Here is a 15,833-nt window from a genome sequence, read left to right as displayed (position 1 = left end):
TCGACATAGCTCGTAAAGCTGAGCCTGTTATCTATCATCACCCCTAGGTATTTGATTGCTCGTTTGAACACGATATTGCACGGTCCAACTGCAATGGTACCTGTTTGGGGTGAGATCAGGTTGGTCATTAGCACCATCTCGGTTTTGTGGTGGGCTAGACGCAGGCACTTGCAGTGCATCAAGCTTTCCACTGCCTGGATAGCTACCGTGGCCAGTAGCTCAACCTTCGCTGTTGAGGAGCCTCTCGCCAAGAGGACAACATCATCCGCAAATTCTACGAGTTAAGCTCCCGATGGGAGGCTCGTTCGTAGGAGTTCGTCGTAAGTGATGTTCCACAGAACCGGGCCGAGTATTGACCCCTGTGGAACACCCGCCGAAACCTCTTGTAATCGCAAACCCTCGCCGGTCATATACTGCAGATGGCGATTGTGGAAGTAACTTTCCACAAGCCTATACAGATATGCCGGGATCCTCATTTGGATGAGCGACGACGCAATCGCTGTCCAACTGACACTGTTGAAGGCGTTCTTCACATCCAGAGTGACCACCGCGCAAAAGCGGAGCCCTCTCCTCTTGGTTGACCTGGCTCTGTGCGCTACCTCAATGACCGAGTGGATGGCATCTACAGAGCTGCGACCTCGACGGAAACCAAACTGTTTTTCCGAGAGTCTGCCATCTGTATCTCTGAAGTCGGTTCTGAATCACCTTCTCCAGGACTTTACCCGCTGTATCCAGTAGACAGGACGGTCGATACGCCGATGGGTCTCCTAAAGGCTTACCCGGTTTTGGCAGAAGGACAAGTTTATGTCGTTTCCACGTGTCAGGGGAACTCCCCCTTTCAATCTCCCTAATAGGAAAAGGGGAACAGGATACCCCAATGTAGGATACCCCGATGTCGGGGGGTATCCGAGTAGTGCCGCTTCCTAAGAGGGAAACTGCGGAGATAAGACTTTACCTTCCTCAAAGCGGATCTCGAGGGAAGAGGATAACCACTGTCGGGGGATGCCCACGGGTAGAGAGGCTCTCGATGCCGGGCGAGCCTCTCGAGTCGGTGTAGGATGTCGTCACCGTTGGGAAACATCCGAATCGTAGCGTTTAAAGCCCCGAGCGTGTGCCGTGACAGGCGCGAGTCCAGGACAAGCTGCTCTCGATCTGGCACACAACGGGCAGGAAAATCCGCGGGCCAAAAATCCTAGGGTTGCCAGCCAAGGAAGAAGCTGCGGGGATAAGACATGACCTTCTTCGCAGTGGAAATCGTTGGGAAAGGGTTATTCCACGCTCGGGGAATACCCACGGGTAGAGTGGCTCTCGACGCCGGGTGAGCCATTCGAGTCGGAGTAGGATGACGTCTTCGTCGGGAATCATCCGAGTCGTTGCGTTAGGTCCCGCGCGTGTGCCGTGACAGGCGCGAGTCTAGGATACGCTGCTCTCGATCAGGCACACGACGGGCAAGGTGGCAAACTTCGATCCCTGAAGATAAGAGGTCGGGCCTCGAGTTGTTAGAGGAGAGGTCAGGTCTCAAACCTTCAGGCGGAGAGGTTTGTGTGGTCAACCCCGAGTCTTTATGATAAGGGGTCGGGTCTCGAGTCGTAAGAGGAGGGATCAGGCTGCTTATCAACAAGAGGAGGGGTACAAGTGGTCACCTCGAGTCATTACGAGGAGAGGTCAGATTTTGAGTCGTTAGAGGAGAGATCGGGCCTTGAATCGTGTGGAGGAGAGGTAAACCTCGAGTCGATGCGAGGAGGGGTCGGATCTCAAGTCGTTAGAGGAGAGATCAGGTCTCAAGTCGCGAAGAGGAGAGGTTTGTGTGAGAATCTTGAGTCATTGCGAGAAGATGTCGGTTCTCAAGTCGTTAGAGGAGAGTTCAGGCGTCGAGTCGTAAGGATGAAAGGTTTGTCTGAAAGTGGTCTCGTTAATGAGTATTGCCCTGGAGCGCATAAGCGCGAAAAGACCTCCCACTATTGAAGCATAGTGTACTAAACAGTTCGAGGTGGGAACCAGGTCCGCGGCCCCAGGTGGAGTTTATGGAGTAGGGCGTATACAGGGAGTATATCATGAGTCTTCCCATTGTACCCATGGACCCAGAGTAGCAAACTGGGGGGCCGCGGTGGCTCGCCGTGCCTTGGAATACAATCCGTAAACCGGGATTTACCAGCTGTGGTTACCAACTAAAAAAAATATTAAAAGAGGGGGTCTCAAATAATCATTTAAATATTTCTCGTATCCAAATACCTTTCCATGCCAAATTTGGAAACATTTGCTTTACCGGTTCTCGAGCTCTGCAAACATTTGACTTATGTTTGGGAGGCCCCCTTCTTCCCTTCCAGCGAGGGGGAGGGTCTCAAACCATAATAGTAACGTCCCTCGGGCTTCAATACCTCCATCTGCGAAGTTTCACGCAAGTCGGTTTAATAGTTCCCGAATCTTTAGAAAACAGATAGGCAGACTGACAAAAATCCATTTTCATATATATAAATACACGATTTTAAATTGGTTATTTTTAACAATGGTGCTTCCAACTGCCTTTTTACTAAAATTAAACCTGAAATGTGTATGACTGAAAAATTAAAAGCTTCATCAGAACAAACACGAAAAATGTGCCATCAATTCTTTTATACTAAAAACTATTGAACTGCGAATTTTGAATTCTAGAGATGCTGGTTCCTATAAGAGTGCTTTAGAAGTTTTAATGATATTAGTCATTTGAAACAGATTTGATGAGTTAGGGATGTTTCTCAAGTACATGTTGGATATAGTAAAAGACAAACTTTTTTTCCATTTCTACAACATTTATTACTCGTAAGTTTTGTAGATCGTGTGACTTGTAAAATATGTGTGTGTGTTTATTTATTTAGGTAATGTATGTGGTTACAAAAAAATGCATTGGTTTGTAAAGTAGATTACATCGAAATTTTTTTTTTTGATTCTCAGGTTTCCAGTACCCCGTTATACAGCTACTTAGTACGCTTTTTTCTATTCCATTGATAAACTTGAATGTACGATATTTTTGTATATTTAAAAGCAAGCTTCAAATTTGAACAAAGTATATTCGATTTCGATCGATTGGTCTCTTAGGTTAAAAAAACACAAAAAGGTACACATATATATAATTGGACGGCAACGTAAAGTTAAGATTCGAAGTTTTTTTTATGCTTTCGTTACTAACTAAGAGAAAAAACTAATTAAAAGTTTTTTTTTGTTTTCATTACAAAATTTCTTTTCCTCTCCAACTGAGGAGTCGTCATTCGATAGCTACCTTAACGAAACTTGTCTAAACAAATTGGTGATAATTTTTGTCTTTTATGTGAATCCTGAAGATGGCAAAACTAGATTTTATTTCTGTGCGAATTTTTGTTTTGTTTTTGGTTAGCTACACGACACTTAGAAGATTAGAATGGACGGACGTTCAAGTAATAAAATACAGTTTTTGTTTCCTCCATCGAAATGTTTGCTCTATAGGATGTCCCTGAAGTACGCAAAAGAGGATTGTTCCAGCACGAGGGATCTTTTTTTGATTCGTGACTTAAAAATTTTCAACTTCAAAGAAGTTCTTTATTGAGATTCTGTAAGCAAATTTTGTAGACTTGTGTGTGACTAACAAAAACTTGTTATAAAAATCACACGTGTTAACACTTTTTGTGGAATAAATCACCAACAGAGTGACCCCTCGTGAGTGGGTTTTTTTTTTCGAGTACGGTAAAAATCTTAAGATTTTTTTAATACACAACAGTTTTTGCCATTGGAGTGATTCACGTAAACTGAAACTATAAATTTTCCTCCAAAAAAAAACGATAAACATATAAACATAATTTTTCTTCTACTTCTACATTACTTCTACGCCAGCAGCATCGTCAAAGCGACGTCAATAACTAGCTGATGTTTTTGGATGAAAGGATAGAACAGAAAAAAAGGCTGACGCAAAACGACTGACGTGCACTTAGTTAAACAACTAAATGGGCAAACTTTTTTCTTCTAAAACTATGCTGTTGCGTGTTTTCGTTAGAACATTTGCGCTTCCCCTGGCTGGCTGTTTCGTATCTTTTCTTACTTCATTTTACGTTGATAAGGCCACATTTAGTGCAGTTGTTTATGTCCCCTAGGGGGCTACTTGTGATACTGTTTGTTGATGATGTTTTAGTTTCGGGTGAAAATTCTACGTTCTCCCCTCCACTTTTTTCCATCTACTTATGGTTCATGCAAACTGGAAACTGTTGATTCTACTCGTCGTGTTGTCTCTTCTCTCGCTCATCTCGTTTTTATATGTATTTTGGGAAGCAGTCTCTAATTGGATCCTGGCAGGCATCATTTCATCTGTGATGAGATTCTCTTAGCGTTGTTGTGTGTTGTTTGCTGTTTTTTCTTCTTTCGAGTGAGGACTTACTGTCTAACAGAACATCTAAATTTATGTGTGCACAAATTTTCTGTCGGCTTGCAGTTTCGCACATGTACGAAATGTAATTGTAAAGGAATGAAGTAATTTGATTATTTTTTTTTAGTAAATTTACCGCTTAGATATAACCTCCGCTGTGCAGACTTCGGCTGGTGTGGTGCGATGGATGATAGCCAGGTTCCTGCATTTGCATCTGCATGACCAGATTCTTGGCTTCGCGGCGCAGTTCGTAGGACTTTTTAGCTTCCTTGTAGAGCAACAGCGAAGCAAGGCCCAGGATCATGAAAGCAACGACGGCCAGAGCGTAGGACCATGATAGCACATTGAACTTAGGGTACATGAGCCAATCCCGCCGGTATGCATTGCCCCCGAAAATGGCCACCGCCAGGAACATGAAGAAGGCTGGGAAGATTTGAAATGATATAACTAGATTAAAACTCATGCAATGATTCCGAAGTTGTGCGGAGAAAGATCATGTTTTCAAATCAAATTCTTCTAAACAGTAATTTAAAAAAATGGAATTTCACATTTTCAAGCTTCAACGTGTTTAAGATTCTTTAAAAGTAAACATTACAGCCGCAGCTCGTGGTGTAGAGGATAACCTTCAAGTTTTCTAAGCCAACGGTCAAGAGATCGAATCCCGGTCACGGCATACATAGTACACTTTCTATGGGTTGGTGGTTTTAGCATTTGTAAGATGCTAGCCATCATATCCTCGAATGTTGTAAGCTTAGAGTTAAGTAAAAAGGTAGCTCTGCAAGTAAACATCAATTTTCATTGAAATACTGTCTGTGTTTGTATTTCACATCTCGAATATGTTGCCCAGACAACAAATATTCTAAGTGAAAAGAAGTTGCAACTATTTCATGACAGATTTAGTACTTTTTATAATAAAACTGTTAGTTTACATTTTGTTTCATATGACGTAATGGAAGCTCACGCAAGATATATAAAAAAGGAATTTCTGCATGCCTGTCAGTTGCTTATAGACTCGGAAACTACTGAACAGTTTTATTTGAAACTTTGCAGGTGGGTGTTTTTGAGGCTGGGGAAGGTTCATATTATAGTTTGAGACCCCTTTCTATCGCTGAAATGGGGAGGTGTCTATTGTGCATGCAGGGTATTAAAGAAGATCAACTATTTCTAAGATAGTTTGAGACCCCTATCCCCTTTTAATTGTGGAGATTTTAAGAGGGGAGTGGGCTCCCATACAGATTTTTAAACAATTCGGGAATTAGTGAAGCAAATTGAACCAAATTTGGCATAGGAGGATATTAAGACATGGGAAAAGGTTCTATGGTTGTTTAAGACCCCTGTCTACCTCCATTGGGAGGACAAGAAGTGGGGAGGGGGGCACTCATACAATTATGTATAACTTGAAAACTAAACAAGCAAAAGGAAACAAAATTGGCATGCGAAGATATTTGGGTACACGAAATGTTTCCAAGATGGTTTGAAGCCCTTCCACCTTCTATTGAGGAAAGAGCGAAGGGGGCTCCCATACAATTTTGGAGAAGGAATCGAGCAAATGGAAATAAATTTTGTTTGAGAATGGACTCTATGGTTGTTTAAGTGTGTCTGAGGAGATAAAAAAGAGAAGGGGCCATCATACATTTTTTTTAGATCTCGAGGATTAATCAGTCGAATGGCTTGAAATTTGGTATGCATTATTCTATGGTTATTTATAAAGTTCGTCTTTGGTGTGAATACCGTACAGACTTTAACTTAAAACTAATAAATACTGCTTAATCCTAATTTAAATCTCACAACATTTATCTATGGGATGGTTTTGGGCATATGTGGTACGGTGAAAAGGTATCAAGAGGAACTGACGTTGTCGTAGTGTCCTCATGGATATGTAAAGGTTGACACGTTCTAGCTAGTACGTAAGTAGAGTCAACACGATTAGTTAAGACAAAATGCATGTTATAGCTCGGTACGACGCTTTTCGAGAGAAGCAATACTTATCAGGGCACACCTTTGCTCGTACGGCGGAAGTCGAAGTGGTTAGTTCCAAGGAGGGCGCTGGACAGCGTACCTAACGAAGCTTTGCTGGACACGTTCAAGTCGGTAACAGTGTGTACTCTGAGTAGGAGCCCATACATGAGCAGAGTATTTTATAATGCTACGTACCGAAGAGCAGTACACTGCTTTCAGAGCATAGACGTCGTCGAAGTCTTTCGTGCTACGACGCAAAATTCCTAATGCAGCAAACCCCTTCGCAGGCGTGAGCGCGATGTGTTTAGCGAATGTTAGTTTGTTTACAATTTTCACTCTCAGGTCGAGAATGGACTTGACATTCTCCAATGTCGATCCCAAGAGTTGATATTTGAAGTTGACTGTGTTTCGTGCACGAATGAAGTTGACTATCTTACAGTTTTTGGCGTTTACCGTCATTCCATTCTAGCGGCACCAGTCTTCTAATCTGCCGACGTCGTTTTGTAAGGCGAGACAGTCAACAGCACTGATAATCTTCCTAAACAGCTTCAGGTCATCAGCATAAAGCAGAGTGTCGGATTGAAAAGTTGTACATAGGTCTTTTACGAAAACTATGAACAGAAGGGGTCCAAGGTGACTTCCCTACGGTACTCCAGATGGGGTGTCGAAAGTTCGTGATCGTGACTTCCAAATTTTCGTGAAAGCCTGTCGGTGCAATCGATATGAAGCAATCAAATCAAATGACCAAGCTGGTAAACCTATGCGACCCATCTTTGCAAGGAGTATTCTGTGCAGGATATGGTCAAACGCTTTTGCAAAGTCAATATAGACTGACTCCACTTGACAACTTTTCTCCAGATTATTACTCAGGAAACTAACGTAACACATCATGATTTATGAATCGGGAAATTATCGGGAAATTTTCGGCAACCTTCCAAGCACTAGGAAACGTCCTTTTATTAAGTGATCGATTTGAGATACTGCAAATCGGGCAGCAACAGATGCGGCACAATGTTTTAAAGGGCGAACACGAAATTATTGCGACACATTCAACAGGACATATCTTTTTATCATTGGGTAAAAATCAACCAAATTTTGCACACTTTCTCATTGATGTATATTGATTACATGCTGTCAATCTCGAAGTCGTGTTTTTCGAGTCAACGAAAATGGAGGTTAACCAACGCGAGTTGAGAGAACAAATTCTTTCCAAGCACCTGGAATTTCCTAAAAAATATTGATCATTCACCATTCAACCATCTCCAGAGTGTTGAAGCGGTTCCAGGAGCGGTTGACGTTGGACCACGGTAAAGGAGCTGGAAGAAAACCGGGACCGGGGAACGAAAAGGTGGAGGGAAAGCGGATGATAAGAGCAAATCCCAACGTTTCAAGTCGTGATTTGGCTAAAAAGGTCGGCATGTCGCAGAGCTACATCCAGAACGCAAAGAAAAGAGCTGGACTACATACATACATACAACATACAGAACCTCCCAAACCGCGATGAGCGGCATCAATCTACGGCTAAAACTCGGAGACGGAACTCTACGAGAAGATGCTGACAAAATATGGCTGCTGTGTGATGGACGACGAAACGTATATAAAAGCCGATTTGTCCAAAACGATGAGGGGTCTTTTATCATGTTTACTTGAAGACACGAGACTCGTTGACAGTAAATCGGCTTGTTTAAATTTTTAAATTCGCTTTCCAAACGTCTAACATGATGTTTACAGCCTTCAGAGCGAATTCGATTGAAACATTTGCGTGCTTTCCGAAGCTGGTTGCGTAGATCACGAAGATCAGAATTCCACCATGCGTGTTTCATAGATTTGAATGTATATGGGGCGCTTTAAAGGGACATTTTGTTCCAAAACTGTCTACAGTTTAAAGTAGAACAAATCGACAGCAGATTCCACGTTTGTAGCCACATCAAGACATACCCAATTGGTTGAGTCGAGAACAGCTGCAACAAGCTCGAAATTACAGTTTCTGGAATCAAAATCGAGTTCACCAATAGGGGACCATTCAAATATTACGTAACGCATTTAGGGGGGGGAGGGGGTGTAAGAGTTTGTTACGCTTCGTGGGTTTTTAATCGAAAATCAGATACGAATGTGTTACGTAGGGGGGTGGGGGGGTCGAAAATGATCGAAAATTGCGTTACGTAATATTTGAACGGCCCCTAGGCTCTTCAGAAGGACTAATGTCAAAGTCAACCTCGAGGCTAAAAATATTCGGCTTGTGATGACGGTCCACCGGAACTATCGGGGTGTCAATCATGTATATTTTGACGGGATGGGAATAAATACCGGCTAACACCAAGCAGTCAGCAAACCCAGTGCTTTGCGTGTGTATGTAGCAAAAGCAAAAAAAAACATTTCAGCACCAACACGTGAAAAGGGTTTTAAAGCGAATGTAAACAAAATCCGTTTCAGTGGATTCAAGTACACAGTAAACGAAAATTACCGAGTTCGGTAATTTTTTTACCGAAATCCTAACATGTGTAAATCGTTAAACTGTTCGGTAATTTTTTCGGTAAAAAATAAACGAACATCGGTAAATGAAGAATCGATTTACCGATGTTCGTTTATTTTTTACCGAAAAAATTACCGAACAGTTTAACGATTTAAACATGTTAGGATTTCGGTAAAAAAAAATTACCGAATTCGGTAATTTTCGTTTACTGTGTAGCCCAATATGAGCTCTACTTATCACAAAAACCGTTCTTAGTTTATCAGTTTCCATTAGGTTTAAAATGCAATTTGAGTAAAAGATGAAGATTTTTCAGATTTTCTATTCAAGAAATGAATTCACCGTAGTTACGTGAAATTACTTGATCCCAAAGGGCGTTTTAAAAATAAATGTTAACTAACATGCCTGAAAATGTCCTCACCGAATTTTATGCTACATCACTCTAGACCTAGAACATTTCATTTTATGACACTACATGACGTTCACGAATTTAAACTGATTTTTAATTGTCAGTTTCGATTTGAAATCCTTTTGTATTGAAAATCAAATTTGGTCACATAAAAATCCTATCTCGCCTTTAGAATCGGTTTTAATTAGAAAGTGTACTAATTCCTTTGATAATAAAAAAAAACTTTTATATCATTACAAACTTTTTGCTGATATGAAATATTTTTCAAGAAACCAATTTCAGCCTCAATTTCAATTTAATGTTCTTCTAAATGCTCAACTCCATATTCAACGGGTTTGTATAAATTACACAAGGCCATAAAATTCAGGTTTTTGAGGTGCAAAGAATTTAAGAGTGAATTTGGATTAATTGTGGTGCCCTGAAACTTTTGAAAATTGCTATAAATGGTTTTATGTTATTCAGATTTCAACTGGTATTTACTGATGTTATATTGATTTTGTTTTTGAAATCAGCACTGCAGTTCACTTTCGAATTGATGATTATTTTATTTCATCCTTAAATAAAATCGATTCGAAAAAAACGCTGTAACGCTGATTTCACAAAAAAAATCTACATCACATTGGTATAAATTTGAAAAGATAATTCTGCACTTTTCTTACAAAACCTTAAAACATTTTAAAAAAAATTTTAAATAAAAATAATTTTGACTTCTGCGAAGTTTCCGATTTGTTTACATTTCAAAATTCTGTAAAATAATAGATTATTAACGAATGTTCAAAGATGTATAAACTAAATTGAATTTAAGATATTTGTGAAGCAAAAATCCAAACGTTTTGCAGACTTAAACAAAATGTATTGATAAGTGTCGAGTCCGGCGGATATTTTTCTACACGCGTTCGGAATATCTTCAACCACTCGCTGTCGAATACTCCGTTCGTTACCGCAATACTCTATTAACTGACTTGTTTCGTCGATCTTCGGGAAGCAGAAATATTTTCCTACTTCGAGTGCACACACACAATCATAATATTCTTTCGTTAAGTTTCTTTCTTCGGACCCGATTCAAATTAATTTATCGCTTCGCTCATCCACATTCGAGCGATTAGCTTTTAGCAAGCTTGTATTAGTGATGCGATGTAATACTGTATTTGTTTATGCCGAGTGTTGCACTAGTGTTGCACTGGTGCACCACTAGGTGCTGTCAAACTGTTTGTTTATTCGGACGGTGTTGCACTGGTTTTGACTTGGTGTTGCACTGCCATCGGGCGGTGTTGCCCCGAAAATTTTGTCAGTGTTGCGAAAGAGCGTGTGAGTGAGCGAGGTAGCAATACACTGGCGACGATTTGTGTTTGTTTTTATCGGGTACGGTGGAACACTCCACGAGTGGAGAAAACAAATACAGTATAATCAAGCTCTCCTGGTTTGGAGTGGCTAGTGAGTTCACAGACCTCGTATGTCTCAAATGTGGAATTACTGTATAAATACCTTATTTGGAGAGTTACTTAAACTCAGAAGGACTTTTATTTTTTTCTCATACATTTGTCTATCTTTACTCTCATATTCTCTACAATAAGAATCATCAATTAAATTCTATAAATATGTTTTTTAAAATGGTAAGACGTTTTTATTGAAAAAAAAATCTATATGAAATGTTAAAAGCTTATCTTTTTCATCCACATATTATATTTTGAAATATGGAAAGTTTAATCACCTTTTATTTTAGTTTTCAAATAAAATAACGATTTTTTTTGTATATTTTACATTCACATTCGTTTTCTGATGTTTCGAGAATATTGAAATGAAATTTTTATTTTTAGAAAAATGTATAAATAACTTACTGGAAACAACATTTGAACATTTGATTTGAAACTCTGATTCTGATTATTTTGAAATAGGTTTAGAAAACAATTTCCTTATTCATTGTGCATTTTTTGGTGTTGTTATAATTTCTAGCTAAATTTGAATTTCGAAATCCCCAGCAGCCCCCCCCCCCCCTCCCTCATGAACCCTTCACACGGGCCTGATAGGCATAATATGAAATTATCCCCAAAAAATTTGGTTTATATATACACCCTTTACTCCACAACAAAGCTAACAGTCTAGATGCAAAACATTAAAAGGGGAAAATGCTAAAGGCTATTCACTCACTCCTAACGCGAAACGCAAAGGCGTTTGTCATTAAATAGGATGCCAAAACCTCGAAAACCTAAGTTAAAACTTCTGCAAACTTTAATCATTTAAAGCATGGGTGGCCAAACCATGGCCCGCGACCAGCTTTTTGTGGCCAGCGAAGCTCTTTTCGGAAAAGTCATGTTCTAAAAAATTAACGTTTTTCTTAGTATGCATACATCATTTTTATAAATATACCTGTGTCTACACATACTAAATTCCAAATAAAGATCTGAAAATCTTTTTGAATTTTGAATTTTTCGAGCATTTGAAATTTTCTTTCGAACGTTTAAGTATTCAAAAAAACTTTAAAAATCTGAAAAAATCACCAAATATAACTTGAAACATGGAGAATCGTTTGGCATTATTTACTCAAAATCAATCATGTTTTCACTTATGCTCCTTAGGTTCTGAGGGCCTCATATAATTTTACAAAAAAGGCTGCCGTCACTGAATAAAAAGCAATATCGATTACATACAATTATACGGTATTTGACACATTATTTGTAATTTCCATTACACATTTTTCAATGTTTTCCGATTGGGTTTTTATGATTACATATCATTGGTATGAAGAGCCTTCAAGCGAACTCTAGTTGGGTGCCCTCAGAAAATTGTAAGATCGTATCCAAATCGTTTAAAAATCGTAAAAAAATCACCGAATCATTCAACATCATAATAAAAGTTATACTTTTACAACAAATTCAACCTTTCGTAACTTGTATACTATTTCAACAACTTCGTTCATCCATCAAAATTTACTACAATTTGTTATTTTTTGCTAAGCTTCAACTGAAAAGGGTATATTTACGAAAATTGAACCAATTTCAAATATATTTCAATAGGCAACGTGCTCTGTATTTGTGTACATCGATAATGGAAAACTAGACAGAATTTAGAGTTGGGTAGTAGAATTCAACTACAACCAGTTTTCTGCTGAAAAATCTCTCTTAAAAACGACTTTTTTTAAGCAAAATTATTGCTTTAAAAAGATGCGATGATTATAAAAAAATCAAATTCATATTGATCCTGTTTATAGAAGGCCCAATTCCCAATACACTTGTCGAATCGAGATACTCGAAAATTCGATTCAATTGAAGTTGGGGTCCGTACCAAGGTTGCCGAAATAAATTCTGTGTTCCTGAAAAAAAAATTCTGACTTTCTGTTATTTTACTCAAAAATTCTGTGATGGTTTTCTGTGATGCTATTCCACTTAATCTTATTGAAAATTCATGATAAATCGGGTCTTTTTTACATTTACGTTGGGTTCAATAATCAAAAATTACCAATTTTATCATTCTTTTTTAATTCCATGTAAAAAATCTGAATTCTATATTGGTCAAAATAATTAAAATAAAAAAAAATTAAAATTCAAACATTTTGGGAAATCTGTGAATTTTTCATTTTTTTTTTTCTATAACACAGATTCTGTGATAAAAATTTGCTCAAAATTCTGTGAAATTACAGATTTTACTGTGATTTTGGCAACCTTGGCTTGTACTTTGAAAAATCAATATTATTGATATTTAACGAAATTTCGTTGATTTTTTTTTTCTTTTAAATGTCAAAAGCTTATCAACGATATTTTTTTTCTCAATAATTCCATTCTGTTTTTTTTTTCTAATTTGTCTATCAAATTTGTCTAAGGAGAACGGTGATCTTGAAAACTTTGGAAAATGAGTGGTTATTTTTATATTTGGAGACCATAAAATTGACTAAACGTCCATTGTAGACACGTGATTTGTTATTTCTGGGATAAATAAACCGAGATGGTTTTGAATTACATGAAAAGATTGACGTACATACGTGAGTTGGGAGGGATAATTCATTTCGTTTTGCGTAATATTTCAACTACATATCAAATGGCGAAAATTAGTAACAATATGAGGGGACCAAAATAACTTATTAACATCAATTTATACTCGATGTGACAATAGGCAAATGTTTTTTAAAAGCTTTTTCAAAAAATCTGTTATTATTTTTCTTTGAATACTCCAGAACAATTTGTTGTTCGGCCCGCCAGCCAATCTCAGTTTTGAAATTTGGCCCGCCTGCTGAAAATGTTGGCCACCCATGATTTAAAGCATCAAAATAACTATCCAAAATTGAAAACTCCTATTAAGATTCATCATTTGAAATTCATATTTAAAATTTTGATCTGGAATTAAGATTCAGAAATTGTATATCTTTTTTATACATGATAGAACTCGTATAGAAATTCGGAATCAGATTCAAAGTTCAATTTTTGAATTCAGGTTCAGGATTCAGATTCTGAATGCAGATTCAAAATTTAGATAAAGATATACATAGCTTGTTATTGAGTTCAAGAGATCATGAGCTTGAAAATTTGCTTGTCAATTTAATTTCCAGAATTTAAATTAGTTTTTACACACAATTCAGCTGAAAATCACAAATATAAAGTTAAACATGAGTTAATTTTCTAAGTTTTATTTTTGGAAAAAAAACCAATTTTAATTAAAAAATCATCCACAGTACCTGATTTTCACCTAAAAAATCTGCACAAAATTCTATATTTTCTCGGTGTATTGTTTAACATTATTACTATTGCAGTTATTTTTTTAATCAAAAAACTTTAATCATGAATTTGGTTCTAGTTTGCACCAAGCAAATTTGATCCGAAAAGCTTTTATCTCTTATGTTTATTTGTGAAAATTTGATTTATTTTCATCGATGGTTAAAATCTTTGAGTTTGCAAAAGCGTTGGGAAGATTGTGATTTTTTGAATTTAGCATGGATTAAGTTTTTTCAAGAAATTGAAGGCTTTGAATTGAGCATGGAATAAGTTTTTTTTTTAAGAAACTGAAGGCTTTCAAAAAAAACTAATTTTATGCTCAAATCAAATAAGTTTGATCTACCACATTTTTTAACAAATTCAAAGATTTTCACCATCCATGAAAGTGAATTCCATATTTCGTTACTTAAGGTTTAATTATAAAAATTTAGCTCACCTTTTAGGTTTAGGTCCAAGTTTCTAAAGTAATGATTTAATACGAAAACTTTCAATGTAAAAGAAATTAAAAATGAATCATCATGTAGTTACAAACGTGCATGTTGCATCTGTGACAAAAACGTTTTTAAACATGCTCTTTAAAATTGTGCTTTTTTTTAATATTACGTTGAAATAAATACGTTTTCTTATTCAGTTTTAAAAGGCTTAAAAATGAATTCACTTTTAAAAACACTGTTCCTAAACAGCACTATGGATTAAAGGGTTGAACTATGAAGATTGTGGAAACTTGTGCTTTCATGGTAGAAAATTAACAGAAAATGGTGGAAATTTAAACAAAATCTAGGTACTTACAAGAAGTAGCGATTCCCACGAACGAAATAGAAGTCAGCAGCCATTCGTAGCGCAGCACTAGCTTCAGGGGCCAACGCACCAACTCACAGGCCATAATAATCAAACATCCAAAGGTGAAGATAAACGAAAGTGTTACAAGACCTTGGACAATCATTAGCCAAGCCGGAAGCAAATATTCACGAATCACGTAGTATTCCTACAATTTTTTAAATAAAACTTTTACAATGTGTTCAAGAATTATTTAATTGGAAATAGTAACTTACCTCACTAAAAATGTGATGGCAACCGTTGAAAAGTTTGGGAAATTGGTAATACGGATAGCTAAAATCCTTAAAACAATACTCCCAAAGACCCATATTTTTGAAGCTGCTGAACGATTCGTCATACGATACTATCCAGTATGGGGAGCAAAAGCTCATCATCAAAAATATCGAGGCCACATAGGAGAGGATTGCACCGAGCACCAAGGCATCTATTGGAAAAAAAGTAAAAATAATTTAATTTTAATTTTAAGAGAAAATTCAAATTTGGGAAAACGTTTTTCTCGAACTAGGTCAAACGCTTTTGACCCACACTGTAGAGCTAGGTGTGTACTCTTGATTCATCCCACCTTCATCAACCCCGTTTGAGGTGAAGATGGAAATTTGAAGTCCGTTTTTAAACCCTTTGGGCGTACCGTTTCGAACCCAAACTTACTTGATGCCTTGGGATACTCGTTTTTCTCGATCGTTGAGGACATCCGGAAAGGCACTGCGGTTTTGTTCCTTAGCAATTACAAGTCTTAATTTTCCAGTCTGGGAGACGACACCTTGCAGACACAACACTTATACTCCTACTATATCCACTAAGTCCTGCTTTTGGGCTGAGCCGAATGAATGAACAACGTTAAGGTAGCTACAGTACAGGAATGACTTTATGCTGCCAACATTTTCGATCGAAACAGCAGAAAAACTATGACCTATACAGAAACTATCATCAATGAACGCTCCAGCTCAGCTTGTAGTGGTAGTTTGCCGGATTTTATTGGGCCCGCTACCTTCTACGTTCATCAATCCGCATTCCTCCATTCACACACTTGGCTCAGTCGGAATGTATTTTGTTTATGTTCATTCCAAGTCTTTCATCGTTATGCTA

The 15,833-nt window shown here is 37.8% G+C and overlaps 1 protein-coding gene across 1 annotated transcript; it reads right to left on the bottom strand.

Annotated features, from left to right (window-relative positions):
• Nucleotides 1-2,774: 2,774 nt before the first annotated feature.
• On the bottom strand, nt 2,775-15,692 carry LOC129754321 (uncharacterized). The gene is made up of 4 exons (XM_055750299.1): nt 15,396-15,692; nt 14,963-15,171; nt 14,700-14,895; nt 2,775-4,792 (listed from the first exon to the last, which is right to left on the bottom strand). The coding sequence occupies exons 1-4, from the start codon at nt 15,436-15,438 to the stop codon at nt 4,509-4,511; spliced, it is 732 nt and encodes a 243-aa protein (XP_055606274.1). The 5' UTR covers nt 15,439-15,692; the 3' UTR covers nt 2,775-4,508.
• Nucleotides 15,693-15,833: the final 141 nt, after the last annotated feature.

The sequence above is a fragment of the Uranotaenia lowii genome, chromosome 3 (genome assembly GCF_029784155.1).
Source record: "Uranotaenia lowii strain MFRU-FL chromosome 3, ASM2978415v1, whole genome shotgun sequence".
NCBI classification, from domain to species: Eukaryota; Metazoa; Arthropoda; class Insecta; order Diptera; family Culicidae; genus Uranotaenia; species Uranotaenia lowii.
Note: the sequence above shows the minus strand (reverse complement) of the source record. Positions and strands in the feature narration are given on the sequence as shown.